The following is a 20,855-nucleotide window of genomic DNA, read 5'->3' as shown; positions in this document are numbered from 1 at the left end:
ACCACTGAAGGAATATTCCAATGTATTATCAACAGGAGTAAAGTAGTTATAATAATATTATTTGATTACTATAGACCATAGGTCCATAAGGTTTTCTATAATGATAGTGCATCCATAATAGTAGTAGTCAGTTTGTAACAATTAATTTCACCAACATTAAAATGTCTTCATGAAATCAAAGTCAGGATCCACACACACATTTTTATTTAATGGTATTCAAGATAGCTCACAGTAAAGCAAACTAACCATTTTTTAATATCATGTAATTTAAATGAGTATTTCTATAATTTATCTAACCAAAACTAAGGTGATTAATTCTACTGACGTATATTCTAATCAGGAAATCTATTGTGAAATTTCTCCTGCAATCTTTTAAAATGTATGCATAGTAGGAAAAACGTATGACTCTAAAATTACTCTGAAATGTTGGTGTCTAGTAGCTAACATGATTCATTTTATTATGAACCTATCTAGAGGCACTTGAGACTTAACAGGAAAGTCATAAAGGCCCTCAGACTACTATTAACAAATTTTCACATTGCTTGAACCACTCGGCTTTTAAGTGAGTCAAGAGTGTTGGCTGATCCACTGCTACTGATAGCAAATCTGATTGGTCTCTTAGCACTATACAGTAAACTAAGCAATCTAACATGGCTTGCCTATTCAGGTTCAGAATGACCAATGTCAACCAAGAGAAGAGGATTCCAGGTGGTTGAGAACCACTGAGAAAGGCTGGACCTTCCATGACGTGAGTCATATTACTACATAATGTCTGTATGACAAGTGGTTTGTTGCTGCTGTTCTCTGTATTTATGATGTGGAGATGTTATATCTCTGTAGGTGAAGTTGACAAAAGGTAATAATGTTCTGTACTGGAGAACAACAGCATTCTACGTGGGAGGTATCACCCCTAAACCTGTATTGTTGAGGAACATACAAATCACAGGTATATATGTATATTGTATGAGCATGTGTGAGATAAGGTATAACTTTTGGGGAATACACCTAAATCAAAATTTTACAAGGGGATTTATCATTTTTAGTTTTAAACCTATAATATTACTTAGGAAAGATGACAACATGCTTGATATATAGTAAATATTGTTCTCCCCAGGGCCTTTTTAGTGGGTGCACCACCTGTCTGATTTTATTTACCACAAGGCTAAAAATTGAAGTCAATATTAAGCTAACTTTAGTTAATATTAAATGTTTTTAATGTTTGTTGGTCAAATTATCATTTAATACATTTTTGTTAAATGATGCAGTTAATTTGTGCTTTGAATATCTTAAAGGGACATTAAACACTAAATAAATGTGTTAGATAGAATGATGAATTTAAAGAAATGATTAGTCTGAGAATAACATGTAGATGTAGTTTTTAAAGTTTCATTAGCTGTTTAAATATTGACAAAAAAAGTGTAAAGTTTTAGTGTCTATAAAACACTGGGAGCTGCCATGTTGTAACTTAGGTTACCTTTTCTGCTGTGGCCAATTAGGGACAGTTATAAATAGGTAACTAGAGTGTGCAGCCAATGGCTTCTGCATTTCATTTCTAACAGGAACTGAAAACCTCACAATTTTAGAATGAAATTGCAGGAAAAGTGGACAAAATAAATAATGAAAGTATATTGCAGATATATATATATAATTATCATTTTATATCACAATCTCAAAGTGTTTAATGCCCCTTTTATTATCATTTTTAAATGACAGAAAATGTTATAATATTGAATAGTATTACACAGTCCCCACCCGACTACTTCGTAATGCCCCTCAGCTGGCAAATTTTTCTGTGGATAATGTGTTCTTACATGTGATTACAATGAAGCATTGGGATATTTGGATTGTGTTTATTTATTCTGTTGTGGACTATGTTTTATGATCTGCCTTTTAGATTTATTTTGGGATACTGTCTTTGAATACATTATACTGTACGTTTCAAATAATGTGTCCTTGTTTGGGGTTACTTTTTTGCAGGTGCTGCATACACCTCAGAATGCTTCCAATGTAAGCCAGGCACTTATACTTCAGAAAGCGGGAGCTCATATTGCAAATTATGTCCTAAAAACCAATTTTCTAATCGAGGGGCCATGTCCTGTACCCCGTGTGAATCTGAAACATACTCAGGTAACTTGGTCCTGTTGTAATTGATGGGCAACTTCCTGTTTCCAGTGTAAACCTAAACTGTACTTTGGTAATTTGGCCCTGTTGCAACTGAGGGGCCACTTCCTGTGTTCATTGTGAACCTGAAATGAACTCCAGCAACTTGAGTACCTCCAAGGATATTTTTAGGCTTGACATACAGAGGATGGTGAGCAGGAATTTCTGTGAGTTCAGAACAAAGTTTATTTAAGATTGTAGGACTTGATGATCTGAGATTCAGTAGTCAGTCTATTTTCAAGACAGAGAGTTTTATTGCAGTTGATACAGACTTGTATTACTTTTTGCATAGATTTTAATTTTAAAGCCACTCTATTCTATAGAGAATCCCGTAACAACCTACTTATTGCCCACTTTTCAAGTGCATTTGTGTAGCCATAAAGCTACTGAGTGTGCACACACCTGGGCAAAAATTTATTTGAGTAATAGCTGCTAAAATTTTAAAATTCCATAAATCTAGACAAAGGGGCTGAATTCTCAAGCTCCGAATGGAGCTTGATGCCCCTGTTTCCGCGCGAGCCTTCAGGCTCACCAGAAACAGCAGTTATGAAGTAGCGGTCTGCTTCATAACTTGTCCGCCTACTCTGAGGCTGCGGACATCAATCCGCACTATCCTATATGATCAGGCTGATTGACATCTCTTGCTAGCGGCCGATAGGCCGCGAATCTACAGGGGGCGGCATTGTACAAGCAGTTCACCAGAACTGCTTGTGCAGTGATAAATGCCGACAGCGTATGCTGTCAGCATTTATCAATGTGCGGCAGACATGATACGCTAAATCGTATCATGTCCACTCGCACTTTCATAAATCAGCCCCAAAGGCTTTTGGAAAAGTGTTTCTAATGGACTGGGATATCCCCATACAAGGCATAAACATTTGAAAAGTACTGGAGTGTGGGGTGGTGGGATAGCGCTAAAAAAAGCTCAGAGTCAATAAACTCAGAATAATGGTTAAATTACCGATTATGTATATGAATTTATGGATTTGACTTAGTTTTGACTTAGTTTTGGTGTAGGTGTGCAACACTATGCCACCTAATTTGGGAAGGGGTCTATTTCAGATATTTGATAGGGTTTCAAAGATTGACAATAAATCCTGAATGGTATACTTGACAGGTTCAAATTAACCCTAATGTGGGTGTTTAGGTAAAATCCTACAAAATAATTCAAAATAACCCTAGTGAAATAATCAGATAGTTGATTTCATGCTAGTAGTTTATACTAATAGATAGTGTGATGATGGTGTTAATAAGGGTTTGGCTTTCCAAAAGATATGTGTATGAATATAAAATAAAATACAGGGCATTATGACCCAGAAGTAATTTTACTCAGACGTAGTTTTAGTCAATCTCCAGAAAAAAGTTCCTCCCAAACAACGGCTTGGCAATAAAAGCTTATTTAATACTGTACATACGAATACATTTAATACATAAAATAGGTCTAAAACCAGGAGGTAATGTAAAAAAAACAAAAATTTAAAAACAGTTATCCTATGAATGATGCCGGCATCCAAACAATTAAAAATCTTAATTAAAATTGTAAGTGTATATTGTATCTTTTTCACTAAACATACACAGTGTAACTAAATGTCTGTTAGATATATTGGATTAATGTATTGAATTTAAAACCTGACGAACAGATTCTCGCATATCATATAATGGGTATTCTGATCCCATACATGTAATGTCTGTCCCAAATGTTGAAACGGATACCGTAATGTATCTGAAAGATGTTTACAGGTGATAAATACCACAGTGTGAAGTCTTTTTGAAAAGTAACCTTGTTAGAATGTCCGCTCCCGGAATGTTGTTAGCAAGTTGGCAAACAGACTGATCCGTCGTGTTTCCAAAAGATAGTTCAGGAGTGTGTCCTACTCTCTGAAAGAAGTTCCGGGTTAAGGTGTCAGCTGTGGTCCGTGATACAGCAATAGAGTATTCCGGTGTCGAGTGATGTTCCACTTATTTTCTCTTGGTTATTTTTCAGACTGGTTAGTGATTTAGTAATACCGGATCATGGGACAGGAATTATACATGCAGAGACTATTCCTATTTCCGGATATAGCTCAATGTACCTGTCCTAACCTGTATATTAGGTAAGTCTCACCGGTTAGATTTTTAATTGTTTGGATGCCGGCATCATTCATAGGATAACTGTTTTTTAAATTGTAGATTTTTTTCACATTACCTCCTGGTTTTAGACCTATTTTATGTATTAAATGTATACGTATGTACAGTATTAAATAAGCTTTTATTGCCAAGCCGTTGTTTGGGAGGAACTTTTTTCTGGAGATTGACTAAAACTACGTCTGAGTAAAATTACTTCTGGGTCATAGTGCCCTGTATTTTATTTTATATTCATACACATATCTTTTGGAAAGCCAAACCCTTATTAACACCATCATCACACTATCTATTAGTATAAACTACTAGCATGAAATCAACTATCTGATTATTTCACTAGGGTTATTTTGAATTATTTTGTAGGATTTTACCTAAACACCCACATTAGGGTTAATTTGAACCTGTCAAGTATACCATCCAGGATTCATTGTCAATCTTTGAAACCCTATCAAATATCTGAAATAGACCCCTTCCCAAATTAGTTGGCATAGTGTTGCACACCTACACGAAAACTAAGTCAAAACTAAGTCAAATCCATAAATTCATATACACAATCGGTAATTTAACCATTATTCTGAGTTTATTGACTCTGAGCTTTTTTTAGCGCTATCCCACCCCCCACACTCCAGTACATATCTTAGGTGATTTTTTGAGGTTATATCAGCTAAGAGTCTGAGTGTAGCATCTATGAATTAACCTATTCTTGTTTTTTATTATAAACATTTGAAAAGCTTGTGGAAACATTTTTTTATCTCTGGGTGAAGCACATCACATGGGATATCTGATGAACTGAAATAGATGAGAGAAACTAAAATCTATAAGACTTGGGGGTCGATTTATCAAATCTCGGGCGGATATGATCCTTTGTCGACATTTATCATTGCATAAGCATTTCTGGTGAAATGCTTGTGCAATGCCGCTCCCTGCACATTTGCGGCCAATCGGCCGCTAGCAGGGGGTGTCAATCATCCCGATCATATACCTCAGAGGTGGTGGATGAGTTAAGGAGAATCTTCTTAACTTATGTATCCGTCGAGCCTGAAGGCTCACGCGGAAACAGCAGCATACACTGCATGATAAATCTACCCTATTAATGGATTATGGCTTTTCCAATACCATAATATGGTGTCTTATTCAATTTAGATAAACTGTTTCTCAACATATAACAATTGCTGGGTTGATATAGAATTGCTAAAGTCACATGCTCTAACAAACAAAAGCATGTCATTTTTTCCACTAAATTTGTCCTTTAAAGGAACTGTGTATATATATCATTAAAGGACCAGTCAACACATTAGATTTGCATAATCAACAAATGCAAGATAACAAGACAATGCAATAGCACTTAGTCTGAACTTCAAATAAGTAGTAGATTTTTTTATAACAAATTTCAAAGTTATGTATATTTCCACTCCCCTTGTACCATGTGATAGCAATCAGCCAATCACAAATGCATATACGTATAGTCTGTGAATTCTTGCACATGCTCAGTAGGATCTGGTGACTCAAAAAGTGTAAATATAAAAGACTGTGCACATTTTTTTTTAATGGAAGTAAATTGGAAAGTTGTTTAAAATTACATGCTTTATCTGAATCATGAAAATTTAATTTAACCTGAGTGTCCCTTTAATATGAAAGAGCAGTTTAAACATGAGCATTGGCAGGAAGTACTTATCAACCAGAAAGCATTAGCAGGAAGTATACAACTGATACTACCATAGTAGTTTCTGTCTCAGTTTAAATTTAACAGCTGTTACTTCACATTTTTTTTACATTTTCAATGTTACTCTTTAATCTGAATGATAGAAATGACTATAAAGCAAAGTTGAAAACATACATAGCTTAAGTACTTAGGGATGATTTTTCTGATTACTGAAATACTATCTACTTTATCTAGCACCTCAACACTGTAATATCAAATGTGGTAAATCTATGGTAGTTACAGGGCACAGTGTTATATGTAAGGTAAAACAGTTTCTGTGTCTGAAGTTGGCATTCAGAGCTGGACACTTTTTTTTTTTCTGTTCCCAGATACTGGGTCTGCCAACTGCACTGCTCGTCCACCTTGCACAGAGAAGGATTATTTCTACACACACACTCGATGTGATAACAATGGGGAGGTAAGCACTGATAACGGACAAATATGGGTTTATGGGTTATAAAGATATTCCATGTCACTACAAGGTGACACTGTGAGAAGCAGAGGGAGTTTTATGACATAGAATCTGTCAGATTGGCTAAGATACCTTCAGAGGGAAGCCACAGGATAATAACTTTAGTATTTGCTCTCTTTCCTAATAGACACAGCTGATGTACAAATGGATTGAACCTAAAATCTGCACTAACAATGCAAAGGATGCTGTACAACTACCAGCCTCTGGTGTGAAGACTCCATGTCCACCGTGTAACCCAGGCTTTTATCAGACAAATTCCAGTTCATGTGAGCCGTGTCCGCCTGAGACCTTCTCCAATGGAACATGTAAGTTTTACTTCACACCTACAGAACAACAAGGCCACAGGGGTTTGTAATGTAGAGGGTTAACAACAATTACTCACACAAAGGGTTAACCAACTTTTTCTACTTTAACCAGATTGTCACAGTCCAGCCACTCTAGGCCAGCTTGTGACTTAGTTCAGTGGGTGCAAGGGTTAATAAAACACTCTTGTCTGTACTAGACCCAGAATAATGCCCAAAACTCACCCTTTATGCCACCCACACTAAACCATCTCTGGTGGCATCACTTAGGTTAATTATATGGGAAATATTAAGCAAATACCTTACAAATAGATTCAAATCCTAAAACACATTTTGGCAAAAATATCTAAAAACACAAAACTGTTATTAATAGTCTCTTTCGTAACGTGGTTTTTAAATATTAGACAAAGGCAAAATCTTAATAAAAGAATATCTATTATGAACAAAAAGAATCAAAGTGCATATAAAGGGACAGTCTGCACCTTAGTCATCTTAAAGTCTTACCTTAAATTAAGATGCACCGTTTCTATATCATGCAGCAGGAACAGAAAAATGAATAGTGTTTCAGGCCAATTTGAAATGGCTGCCAAGCTCAGTCCACTGATGACATCATGATATGAGCTGCATATGGCATCCAATCACAAAAGGCTCAATAGTTGGATTCAACAGACGGTCAATGCTAATCAGCAGAGTGCCTAGATGCAGCCCAGATCGTGATGTCATTAGTGGGCTGAGCTTGGCAGCCATTTCAAACTGGCCAGAAACAATATTCATTTTAAAGTAACTTTTTTACTGTTGCTGCTGCATGATATAGAAAGGGTGCATCTTAATTTAAGGTAAGACTTTAAGATGACTCAGGTGTAGACTGTCCCTTTAAATGCACTTTGACTCTTTTTGTTCCTAATAGATATTCTTTTATTAAGATTTTGCCTTTGTCTAATATTTAAAAACCACATTGCGAAAGAGACTATTAAAGGACCAGTCAACACAGTAGATTTGCATAATCAGCAAATGCAAGATAACAAGACAATGCAATAGCACTTAGTCTGAACTTCAAATGAGTAGTAGATTTTTTTTCCTGACAATTTTAAAAGTTATGTATGTTTCCACTCCCCCTGTACCATGTGACAGCCATCAGCCAATCACAAATGCATACACGTACCATGTGACAGCCATCAGCCATTCACAAATGCATACACACTTATTCTTGCACATGCTCAGTAGGAGCTGGTGACTCAAAAAGTTTAAATATAACAAGACTGTGCACATTTTGTTAATAGAAGTAAATTGGAAAGTTGTTTAAAATGGCATGCTCTATCTGAATAATAAAAAGTTAATTTTGATTAACAGTATTGTGTTTTTAGATATTTTTGACAAAATGTGTTTTAGGATTTTAATCTATTTGTAAGGTATTTGCACGCAGGAGGCTATTTGCAGCTTAATCTAAGGTAAGACTTTAAGATGACTAAGGTGTAGACTGTCCCTTTAAATTAAATAATAAAAGGAATTAACAAACACAATTACACAAAGCAAACCGTTTGTATTAGTTACAGTTATTAGTATGTCTTGCTTTTAAAGTCAAACAGCAGCATGCTTAGTTACTAGGCTCCTAATGTGCTGACTACAATTTTCAAAGTGCAAGCCAAGCCTTTTATGAGTGCCCACAACTAACTGTCAAGCCGACCAAGTAGTTTACACCATGTAATAGATACATTTCCTACACAGCTCTCTTATGGGTCAATCCTGTGGCTTGATTTCTCAGCATAGGCCACCAACCACTTTCCCAACCTATCATCCCTTTATGTGAAATGGTTTGTGATCTTCAAGAAACTTTTTGGGTGTAGCAAGCAATGGCCAACACCCAGTGAGTATACAAATAGAAAAATGCATGTTGACATCATGTCCACTGGAATGCAAAGAGGTTTCTTGGTAAATTAATTTCAGTTTCCTTATTAGAAATTTAGGTATGCTGAAAATAAAGGACCAGATTATTAAGTGGATTGCAAAAAATAGCTTTTGCTAAAGTGATATTTGCTCTCCACTTTGTAATACCAGCGCACGCAAATGTGTGCTAGTATTATGGGTGAGGTCCAATGCGAACGTGAGAGCGCGCTTCTATAGGCTCTAAGGGGAGCTTCATTCTCATGCTGTGAGACACGGCAGAGAAACTAGCGGAGAGAAGGGAGTAAGTCGCCCAGCGATGGGCAGCAGAATGTAAATATATATGAATATATACATATATATTTATGTGTTAATATGTGTACATATGTATACATATGTATTTACAGGGAACATACAGTTTCCATAGACCACTATGTAATGGCACTTTTCAGTGCCTTTTTTTTCTAACACCCCACAGCTGCCGACTCTAGCCCCCAAAAACTGATAAGTGCAGTTTAAAAAGAAAAAAGAAAAATAGCACAAGTTTGGGGGCAATTGGGGGACATTTAGAAAATTAACTAGAGGTCTGCAGTAACAATAACCAGAGACTTGTAATGGCTGGTTATTTATCACATGCACGCAAATGGGCAAATTTGCCTGTTTGAGGGCGTGCGATAATTTAGCACCCCACTTGTAATCTAGCCCTTAATGTTTGATCAGAAAAACATCTATTAAAGGGACAGTCAAGTCCAAAAAAACTTTCATTTTTCAAATAGGGCATGTAATTTTAAACAACTTTCCAATTTATTTTTATCAACAATTTTGCTTTGTTCTCTTGGCATTCTAATTGAAAGCAAACCTAGGAAGGTGCATATGATAATTTCTACGCCCTTGAAGACTGCCTCTATTTTATTTACTTTTCACAGCAGGGGAGAGCTAGCTCATGTAGGCCATATAGATAGCATTGTGATCACGCTCGTGGCTAGTGGCAGACACTGCACTAATTGGCTAAAATGCAAGTCAATAGATAAGAACTAAAAGTCATGTGATTAGGGGCGGTCAGAAGATGCTTAGATACAAGTTAGTCACAGAAGTAAAAAGTGTATTAATATAACAGTGTTGGTTTTGCAAAAAACTGGAGAATGGGTAATAAAGGGATTATCTATCTTTTTAAACAACAAAAATTCTGGTGTTGACTGTCCGTTTAATTGATGGATGACCGTTTTTTTTTTTTTTTTAATTTCTATAATGGTTCTAATCCTATTGGGTGACAAAGACTGAAAGGCTGCCTCTGTGACATGTCACAGAGGCAACCTTTCTGTCTTTGTCACCCAATAGGATTAGAACCATTATAAAATTTGTTAAACATTGGACAAGGTTATATCTCAAACCTGTTCTATGTCATGACATAGAACACGTTTGAGATACAACCTTTTTTTTTTAAGGGAATTATATTATGCAAAAGTCACATAAGGCTACTGTTGAATTCAGTAGCTGTTAACTACATAGAAATTCTCCAGTAATGTGTCCAATGTTTAACAAATGTTATTGCCCTAGATTCACCTGACTTCAGAGAGACCCATAACTTTCCTGGTAAACTCTAAATGAGATAGCTGGGATAAATTATATTCTAAGTATAAACTTTACAATTAGTTTCAACAGACAAAACACTCATAAAAGTCCACCTAGATTTTTTTGTTCTCTTTACCATGGTAAATATATACTTTTTGTATTACTTCCTATCTCTTAAAAAGAAGTGATCATTATTCTGTCTGAAAGTCAACACTTGCTAATAGAAGTAAAGGAAAAGTCTCTTAAAACTGAAACTGCATACTGTTACTGACCCATGAGAGTTTAATTTTCACTTTAATTTCACTTTAACCATCCTGGTGCATCAACTATTGCAGTAACTCATAACCCACTCCAAACGTTAATCATTGTGGAATACAGCAGCACCTGCATTTTCAAAACAGGGCAGACCTACCCCTCTGCACAACCCCCAAATGGTCATTGCAATATCATGATCATTCAACCCTTAGATTCCCCCCTAAGTGAAAAAAACACCACATCAAGACCCCCAATAAAATCATCTTCTAACCCAAGACCTCACACAAAAACACCTTCACCCAAGATAACTATGATACAGGACAGTTCCTCAATACCAATATTGCAAGCCCCTCATCATAGACCAACCCACATATAATTCCTTGTTTTCAACGATATCCAGTCCACAAGGAACACATCACAATATTCCTATATTTAGAGTGGTGTCATATAAGAATGTATGAACTATAAGTGTAGTTATATATGTTCACTTATGCAAACAAAATTATATTTACTTTGAACCTCAACATTCTTAAAGGGGCATGGAAAATGCTTGTGTTCTACCAACATTTTACACATTTTTTTTCAAACAGCTATAGGGAGAGAGATCAGCAGAACTTTCTTACATCCGGCTTATATCAGGTTACAACTTTTACAATCACATAACATCCTGTACTGTTACTGGCAGAGACAGATACAGTTTTTCTTGCTCCCAGTTCATGGTAACGTTTGAACAGTCTTAGCAAAAAAGCCTATCACAGCTTATGTTTCATTATACGCTCACAACACACATGCACACACACACATGCACACTTTTTTTTCTCCGATTGAGATAAGCCAGGATTTAAAGGATTAATGCTTTTCGCTCTCATAACCTAACATTTTCCTATAGCCACACATAGATTAAGTTTTTTTGTTTTCTAATGTTTAACTGATTGAGAAAATATCTATAGCTGTATTGGTGGGGTGGGCAAGAGAGAGACTATATTTGTTCAGCTCAGAACACATCAATTTAAAAAACAAACAAACACAAAATGCTATAACATTTTAAAATATCATCCTTTTATTATCTACAACCTTTCATTGCTCCATTTATCTGCAGCTTGCACTCAGTGTCCTGTTGGTACGGAAGCAGCGATGGGCTTTGAATATAAGTGGTGGAATTCACTGCCAGCAAATATGAATGCCACAGTTATGAGTGGGCTCAACTTTGAGTATACAGGGCTATCAGGTATGTGCTGACAGACTGCAACAGGGTTACTCAGAAACTGCCTGCACATTAGCTGGTCTCAGCCGAGTAATAGAATCATCTAAGGTTTGTTGGTCAAATGGATACTCTTTTTTTCCCCCTCAAAACATTGTGCTGAATTTCATTGTATTTAAATAGTGAATAGCAGTTGTTTTTTATTTATATCAGAGATCTAGGTGTCCATCTCCTTTCTATTTAGCCATCATTTTATACAATGGTTAACAAAAAATTGTTTGTGTTCAAAAGCTGGACCCCTTTAGGAATTATGGGTTATGGGGATGGAAATGGAGTTTGTATTCTTCATATCTGCTATACCATTTGAGTTGGGGGTATTTTTTTCCTTTCTTTTTCAGGTTGGGAAGTAGCTGGAGACTATATTTATACACCTGCTGGATCCTCAGATAATGACTTTATGCTACTCACTTTGACCATTCCAGGCTTCAGGTAAAACTAGTTGGAGAGTGGACATACTTGCAGATGTACCAATCCACTCAATGATTGTCTGTCTAAATCATAATATTTATGCCCCTATTCCATATCTCTTTTGCAGACCACCAAGTTCTGTGGCTCTAGATACAGAAAATAAAGAAGTTTCCAGAATTAAATTTGTATTTGAGACACAATGTTCTGTGAACTGCCAATTCTACTTTATGACGGTATGACATGGTGGGGAGTATCAAGGTTAGACAGACAAGAAGGCTTCATACATTATAGGGAGAAATAGAGCATAGAAAGGAAATATAGGAAGAATGCAGAAAATTAGCTTAGCACACTTACTAAATTAACAAACATTTTTAGTATTACATAATTTTGGGTTGACAATAAGAGGTTACAGGACATTAAGGCACTCAGGAAATGGGGTGGGGCAATAAAAGGTTATAGGACAATAAGGCACTCAGGAACTGGGGTTGTGCATTACGAGGTTACAGGACAATAAGGCACTCAGGAGCTGGGGTGGTGCAATAAGAGGTTACAGGACAATTAGACAGTCTGAAAATATAATACAGCAACAGGATACTGGTGAAATACAAGTGGATCACTAATGTATGACACTTTCTAGCTTCCAATCCAGAAAAATGGAGTCCAGCCTCAATTAGGAAAATACAAATCCTTTATTTTTATTAATCCCACAACATGTTGTGGGATTAATAAAGGATCTGTATTTTCCTAATTGAGGCTGGACCCCATTTTCTGGATTAAAGTATACTTTGGAGTTGGGAAGCTCTGGACTCCGTGCCTCTGACTGCTTGGTGCTGTTCCTTTACAACATATAATTGCAGTTTTTTCTATCCTCCATCAGTCTGTGAATTCTGAAATAAGCTCAGTGGTGGAAAGTTGGGTGGGTTCCAGAGAAAAGCAATCCTACATCTATCATCTGCAGAGGAATGCCAATACTACTTTCACTTGGGCCTTTCAGAGGACACCATTACAGACCACGGTGAGCAGTCACAGCATCTCTGCTAGGTGTTGTAATTTTGTTTTCTTAAATTAGGTTCTATATTCCACCTTACAAGTCCTACTTTTTTCAAATTCAGTTGCAATCATACCCTTTGCAGAATTAAACCTTATCATAAATGACGTTATATCCATGTAGCTTTGAAGTGCCATACACCTTTTTCATCTATAGTCATAATTGTAGTGTCCCATATTCAGTGAGAATCCCACCAGTCCTGTCAGATTTGTGCCATAATGGCATCTGTTTCTTTTTCCATCCAGGACCGTATTTACGCAGCAGATATGGCCAAGATCTACTTCATCAATGTTACCAATGCCCAAGGTGGGGTGTCGTCTTGGTGCCAGCCCTGTGCTGTTGACACAGATTCCCTCTGTATTTCCTGTCCTCCTGGGCACTACATTGATAAGAAGACCAGCAAATGCACCCTCTGCCCACCTAATACTTACCTGAGAGCCCATCAGATATATGGAAGGGAAGCTTGTGTACCATGTGGCCCTGGGACCCGGAGCAATAATGTAAGGAAATAATATAGGTAGTCAGTGTTTGGGACAATATAAGATATAGAGGGCAGTTTATTAGAGCAATAGGACAGTAAACCATTATACGGAGTAATCAGGGGATATATACAGAGATGTTTTATAAAACAATTTGGGTTTCTGTAGATAGTTAGAAATAAGGAATTTGGGGAAAAACACAATTTTTAGATATAAATTACATTAAATAAATGAAGAAAATTTAATACTGAAAGTTCATTGAAAAGCTTTTAATCGTAATCAAACACATTTATAGGCAATTCAATTTTGAATTGTTGTTTCCCTTTATATTTAAATCTTTTTATTGATAAAACAGAATAAGTTTATACAGTTTCAACATTGGAGACAACATAAAAGATATAGAAGACTTGTCTATCTCTACATTTCTCTGTATTCTTTGTGTCTTCTATTGGTTAGTTGTAGTTGCTATCTAAAGTGGCAATATAGAGTTTCTCAGTGGGTGGACTACCAGAAATGTCCAGAATCTTGTAGGATTTCTGAGTGGGTAAGGAGTGAAGTTTGAGAATCAAAGTCCCTGCCACTTGCAATGGCAGTAGCATAAGGTTTGTTGTCTCATTATTAGAAAATCTATACATTGGGAAAAAAGAAATGTCTTATGTAACATAAAAATTATGCAAAAATAAGGAAACAGAATGGCCTCTAGTTATCAAGGTCTGGCAGACCTGATCCAACACTGCGGATCATATCCGCCAGACCTCGCTGAATACGGCGAGCAATACGCTTGCCGTATTCAGCATTGCACCAGCAGCTTACAAGAGCTGCTGGTGCAACGACGCCCCCTGCAGACTCGCGGCCAATCGGCTGCCAGCAGGGGGTGTCAATCAACCCGACGCCAGAAACATGGGGCATCAAGCTCCATATGATACATATGCCCCGATAAATGCAAATAATTCTCCAAACGAATAACAAAATAGAATGTTCCGGAAGTTTATAGAAGATGCCGGGATTTTCCCCTTCACGTACGATTAAGTGTTGCCTTGCATAAATGTTTTTAGGTCTCATGCATCTAGGTTCGCTTTTAGGATCCAGTAATACCATATCCTCTCAAATTGTATTTGTGTATCTAGAATCTTAGAGGCTGATTCGTACATTCTGTATGTTGTAGTTAGTTTATTTATCACCTCTTCCCATGGAGGAGCTGTAGTGTCCAGTACTTTGTTATGCAGGTTCTAGTAACCGTGCATGCAATTTTAATGAAAATATTTATATATTTGTTAAATTTCTGCAAAGGTTTGTGAAATAAGTGTTGTTTCCCTTTAAAGGGACATAATACTCATATGCTAAATCACTTGAAAGTGATGCAACTGTAAAATGCTGACATGAAAATATCACCTTAACATCTCTATGTAAAAAGGGAAGATATTTTACCTTAAAATATCTTAAGCTCACAATAGTGAGTGCTCCGTGAACAGTTATACTTCAAGTGCTGTCCAACTGCAACAAAAATAGCCAATCAGCATCAGCAGTGCTGAGCTCATGTTTTGCTTTGCTATGATCTCATGAGATTTCACTGAAATATTGTGAGATTTCATAATAAACTTCCTTAAACTGAATAGGAAAATAACATAACATATAACATAACACATGCCAGATGCACACTCCCTTGCAAGTCCTGGGACAAGAATCCTGATTGGCTACTTAGAGTCTCTTTACAGTGGGGTATGAATACTTAGGGCATTTTGAGGTAAAATATCTTCCTTTTTTTACATAGAGATGTTTAGGTTATATTTTCTAGTCAGCTTTTACAGCTATGCTGCATAACTTTCAAGTGCTTCAAAATTTTGGAATCATGTCCCTTAAGCATATACCGGCCAGTAGAGTTGAAATCAGTATATGGTGTCATACTTATTTGCATGATAACTTACTTAGGGCTAGATTACGAGTGGAGTTCTATTTATCGCTCCTGCTTGTGCGTTAACTGTGTTCCACTTTGACTTTTTGCGCATGTTGGATACCACACGTATTACAATTTTAAAGTCAAATGTTTTCACTCTCGTGCTAAACCGACATGCACAAAAAATAGAAGTTACAAAATCACAGCTGCATTATTGTGTTCACCCATAAAAGTCAATGGAGTGTAAAAATCTGAAGAAAAAAACTAACACCTAACAAGTTGCGCAAATCCGATCGCATTTTTTCAAGTGCACTTACCTGACATGAAATATAAATATCTCACATGCTAATTTTCTTCACATAGCAGAAAATGTATATATAATTATATATAGGTATAGATAGATACATATATATATATATATATATATATATATATATATATATATATATATATATATATATACAGTATATATATATATATACTGTATATATATATATATATCTTGTACATCCACAACATGCACTCACTCCTGTATGCTTGTTAGGTTGCCCAGGGGACCCATATAAATTCAGATACACAGGAGGGCACTCACGGTTCTTTCCATCCACAAAAGTTTCCTTTATTTACATGAATCAAATCATATACAGTATAAGAACATACAAATTAGCTGGTTTATAAAGGTGAACTGAGCCTGATTAAGTTTTACATTTAAAAACCTGTAAACACATCCAGGATAGTATTCTTAAAGGGACATGAAACCCCAATTTTTTCTTTCAGGATTTAGGTAGAACATACCATTTTGAACAACTTTACAGTTAACTTCTATTATCGAATTTCCTTCATTCTCTTGGGGGTACATTTACCAAGTGCCGGGGGGACATGATTCACTGTAGTGAATCATGTCCGCCTGACATCGCTAAATGTCAACAGCATTCGATGTTGGCATTTAACATTGCACAAACATTTCTTGTGAAATGCTTGTGCAATGCCGCCCCCTGCACATTCCCGGCCAATCGGCTGCTAGCAGGGGGTGTCAATCATCCCGATCAGAACTTACGTTTCCGGCGACCTGAAAACTTTGGGCTTAGAATGCAGCATTTGTTGAAGGAGCAGCAATGCATTATAGCTGAGCCAATGACAATCAGTATATATATGCAGTCACCAATCAGCAGCTAGAACCTAGGTTCTTTGCTGCTCCTGAGCTTTCCTAGATTAACCTTTCAGCAAAGGATAACAAGAGAAGAAAGCAAATTAAATAATAGAAGTAAATTGGAAAGTTGTTTAAAATTGTATGCTCTGTCAAATTATAACGTTACTGTCCCTTTAAACGAGCAATTACATACTTTTAGTAGGTCAAAAGAGTTAAATTTAAAAACTCATTGAACAACTCCTGGAAAAGTATTTTATTTATAATTGTAAAACTGTTGGTTTAGTGACCCCATGCAAAGTATAGTGGGAATTTTTGTGGCACAGATGCATCAAGTGCTAGATAAATTTGTTATTGCAGGGTTTTCTAACAATTTGGAATGGATTAGAATTTAAAAAATCTGATAAAAACTTTGAGTTTAGTTTGACATCTTAGTTTTCACTCTTTTTTTTTACTCTCTCTCTCTTTCAAGGCTCGCACCCTTTGTTTTAGTGATTGTCGGGTAGCAGTGCCAGCTGGTGGAACTAACCTGCAATATGACTTTTCCTCTCTTCCCAACCACACATCGTTTCTTGGGACTCCAAGCTTCACTGCAAAAGGACTAAAATATTATCACAGCTTCAACATCAGCCTTTGTGGGAATCAGGTAAGGAAGTTTAGGGCTAGCTACAAACCGAGGCGAAGTATCTATATGAATAGGCTGCATAGAGGTAATACTTTACTATATGCAATTACTATGAAGGCTGAGCTGGGCTGCTGGTTTATTATCTGGTGTTATGTGATGGCCTTCAAAGAATAAAGGGTATGATGATCAAAAACTCCTGGCGTGGAGAGAAATTTCACGCAGTAACAACCAGAACTCCATAGTGAGATAAACATTTACCAAGCTAACATTTGCCTTTCTCATATTCTTTGAGGAACCTCACAGTACTAATGAGAATTTGTAGATAATCTCACCAGAGTGGAGCACTTTTGATCATCGGGCCACAAGACAACTACAGCCTCTGTTTGCTTTGGCCAAAACTAGTGCAAGACTGTCAGGAACAGTCCCTTGTAGAGATTAATGGATCTCATTTATGGACATTTTATACATTTCTTGATGAGAAAGAGATGCAAATACAGCACGATAACAGTACTCAATCATAAATTTTAGTCACAACATGTTATGTAGTATTTTATGCTGTAAACATTAGATCTTCAATGGTCTGAGAGAGAGCTGGACAAGAGTGTTTGTTTGGCCAGATTTAAATTGTTCTCAAAGCCTTTACCTTTTAATATTTCCCCACATTTACTTGTGACTTTCCTGGATTGGGAGGCTAGGGACTGATTTGGGAGATAAGGGTGGAGTTCTACCAAAGAGGGGTTGACACTAGATGAGAATGGCTGGAGCTAGACAAGGTATTTAGCAGAGCTGAGCAGTGGTTTAGGGCATAGATATACAGTCATTAGACTATTACAAGGTCCTGATGAGCTGCAGTAGGCCCATGGGCGAACCTCCCAAAATGTGACAATCCTGTAAAATACAGGTATAATTTGTTAAATAAATAGCAATTCACATAAGCAAGCACCTGGGCGAGCCAATAACACGAGGCATCTATGTGCAACCACCAATCAGCTGCTACTGAGACTATTGAGATATGCTTTTCAACAAGGAATATCAAGAAAATTAAGCAAATTAGATAATATAAGTAAATTGGAAAGTTGTTTAAAATGGCATGCTCTATCTGAATCATGAAAGAAGAAAATTGGGTTTCATGTCCCTTTAAGTGACCACAAAAGTTAAGCATGGAAAACTAAAAGCGAACAAAAACTGCACATTTAGAATACATTAACATTTTTCTGTACTCTGGGGAGGCTGCTTTCAAATGAACCCTTTTATTTTCCATAGCAAGAAGCATAGTGAAGACTCAGTCCAATTTTTTTTCAGAATTATTTCATATTCATATATTTGGAGTACACAACTCCCACTTGGGGCAAGATTACATATACGGGTGACGCCGGTTTTTATGCGGTTTTGGTATCACATATGTTTAAAGATCAAAAATACATCAGAGCGCCAACTTTGAAGGCTGGGTCTATGTTGCACTTCTATATAAAACTCCACAAATTTAAAAATTATAACAGTTTATTGGTTTTAACAATGTTTTTAAAAAGTTACATCAAAATTCATGGATCCATGTAGTTAATAATTAAAAATATAAAATATGTTTAAAATCACGAACAATTTACAAACTTGCTGGTGGATGATTTAATATGTACTCTGTATAATAGCTGATATTTCCAAAATTTGATAGTAAACAATGACTGATAAAACCAATGTTGATAACGACGTGCAAACTTAGATAAATTCAGTTGTACATATATTCCATAATAAACAACAAATCTCAATGCGTTAAAAATAGCATATGGGACAATCCTAACAGCTTATTTTGGGCATCAACGAAAAGTGTGTGTGCGGTGATTCCTACTCCAAAATGAATTGAATGCAGTTTGCTCAAACTGGGTTGTAAAGACTGAAAGATTCTGAATTTCTGTCAGTGTTATGTGCCGGTGTTTGTGACCGGGTGAAAGAACTGGGCGAAAATTATTTTGTGTGTAGTGTGCCCGTGATTGAGTAGTTAATGTTTTTAATGCTGAAAATGGGTTCCTAAGGTGTAGGGCAAATCTAAAAACTTCCCTTGTGGTTTTCCTCTACAGAAAAATATATAAAAAATCATTGCGGCAGTTTGCGTTAGATCATGGTTGAAAAAAACAGTGGGTGTTATAACAAAAAATGATGTGCAGCAAAAAGAATATTTAGCAAAAAATATAGGCAGCAAAAAAATAGTCAGCAAAAATAGTGTGCGGCAAAAAATATTGTGCGGCAAAGAGATATATATAGTGTATAAGTGACAGTTTAATCCAAAACTTTAAAACGAAACCGGTGCCAAAAAATGAGTGAAAAAATGTGAAATTCACGAGTTAGGTGGTCCGGGACCTTATAGTCGTTATGGCTGATTCTGTTCCACAGTTGCAGATAGTCCCCAGTTAAGGTAGTGTGTGTCACAAAGCGAGCCCAATCCTCTATGTGCAGTTTATTCCTGAACAATGTGTGCGGACTTCATAGCGTGGATCAAAAATGTGGTTCGATAATAATTCCCTCTGTTAAAAGAAATGTATAATAGTGTAGATGGCTTTAACTAGTATAATAATAGGAGAGCTACTTACCAGTCAACGCGTTTCGGTCATACACTGACCTTTTTCAAGACTTTATTTATTATATTTTTTGCTAAATATTCTTTTTGCTGCACATCATTTTTTGTTATAACACCCACTGTTTTTTTCAACCATGATCTAACGCAAACTGCCGCAATTATTTTTTATATATTTTTCTGTAGAGGAAAACCACAAGGGAAGTTTTTAGATTTGCCCTACACATTAGGAACCCATTTTCAGCATTAAAAACATTAACTACTCAATCACGGGCACACTACACACAAAATAATTTTCGCCCAGTTCTTTCACAAACACCGGCACATAACACTGACAGAAATTCAGAATCTTTCAGTCTTTACAACCCAGTTTGAGCAAACTGCATTCAATTCATTTTGGAGTAGGAATCACCGCACACACACTTTTCGTTGATGCCCAAAATAAGCTGTTAGGATTGTCCCATATGCTATTTTTAACGCATTGAGATTTGTTGTTTATTATGGAATATATGTACAACTGAATTTATCTAAGTTTGCACGTCGTTATCAACATTGGTTTTATCAGTCATTGTTTACTATCAAATTTTGGAAATATCAGCTATTATACAGAGTGCATATTAAATCATCCACCAGCAAGTTTGTAAATTGTTCGTGATTTTAAACATATTTTATATTTTTAATTGCTAACTACATGGATCCATGAATTTTGATGTAACTTTTTAAAAACATTGTTAAAACCAATAAACTGTTATAATTTTTAAATTTGTGGAGTTTTATATAGAAGTGCAACATAGACCCCGCCTTCAAAGTTGGCGCTCTGATGTATTTTTGATCTTTAAACATTTCGCATTTGACCACTAGGGGTTATCTTCTTGGAGCTAAGGGTCTGATATAGTAGGCGCTAAAGATATTTCCTGTATTTGGTATCACATATACAGCGCTGCATATAATTGCGGCGCGTA

The 20,855-nt window shown here is 36.2% G+C and overlaps 1 protein-coding gene across 1 annotated transcript in view; it reads left to right on the top strand.

The window, feature by feature from the left end:
* Positions 1-20,855, top strand: part of ELAPOR1 (endosome-lysosome associated apoptosis and autophagy regulator 1) — a 78,575-nt gene that overhangs the window by 10,806 nt on the left and 46,914 nt on the right. The window contains exons 3-13 of the mRNA XM_053704735.1: positions 668-748; positions 841-946; positions 1,978-2,127; positions 6,313-6,401; positions 6,583-6,760; positions 11,565-11,693; positions 12,065-12,155; positions 12,262-12,367; positions 13,012-13,149; positions 13,428-13,682; positions 17,175-17,348. Coding sequence (XP_053560710.1) covers positions 668-748; positions 841-946; positions 1,978-2,127; positions 6,313-6,401; positions 6,583-6,760; positions 11,565-11,693; positions 12,065-12,155; positions 12,262-12,367; positions 13,012-13,149; positions 13,428-13,682; positions 17,175-17,348 — 1,497 coding nt within the window. The remainder of the gene's footprint in view (positions 1-667; positions 749-840; positions 947-1,977; positions 2,128-6,312; positions 6,402-6,582; positions 6,761-11,564; positions 11,694-12,064; positions 12,156-12,261; positions 12,368-13,011; positions 13,150-13,427; positions 13,683-17,174; positions 17,349-20,855) is intronic.

Source organism: Bombina bombina, chromosome 3 (assembly GCF_027579735.1).
Source record: "Bombina bombina isolate aBomBom1 chromosome 3, aBomBom1.pri, whole genome shotgun sequence".
In the NCBI taxonomy this organism is placed as follows: Eukaryota; Metazoa; Chordata; class Amphibia; order Anura; family Bombinatoridae; genus Bombina; species Bombina bombina.
Note: the sequence above shows the minus strand (reverse complement) of the source record. Positions and strands in the feature narration are given on the sequence as shown.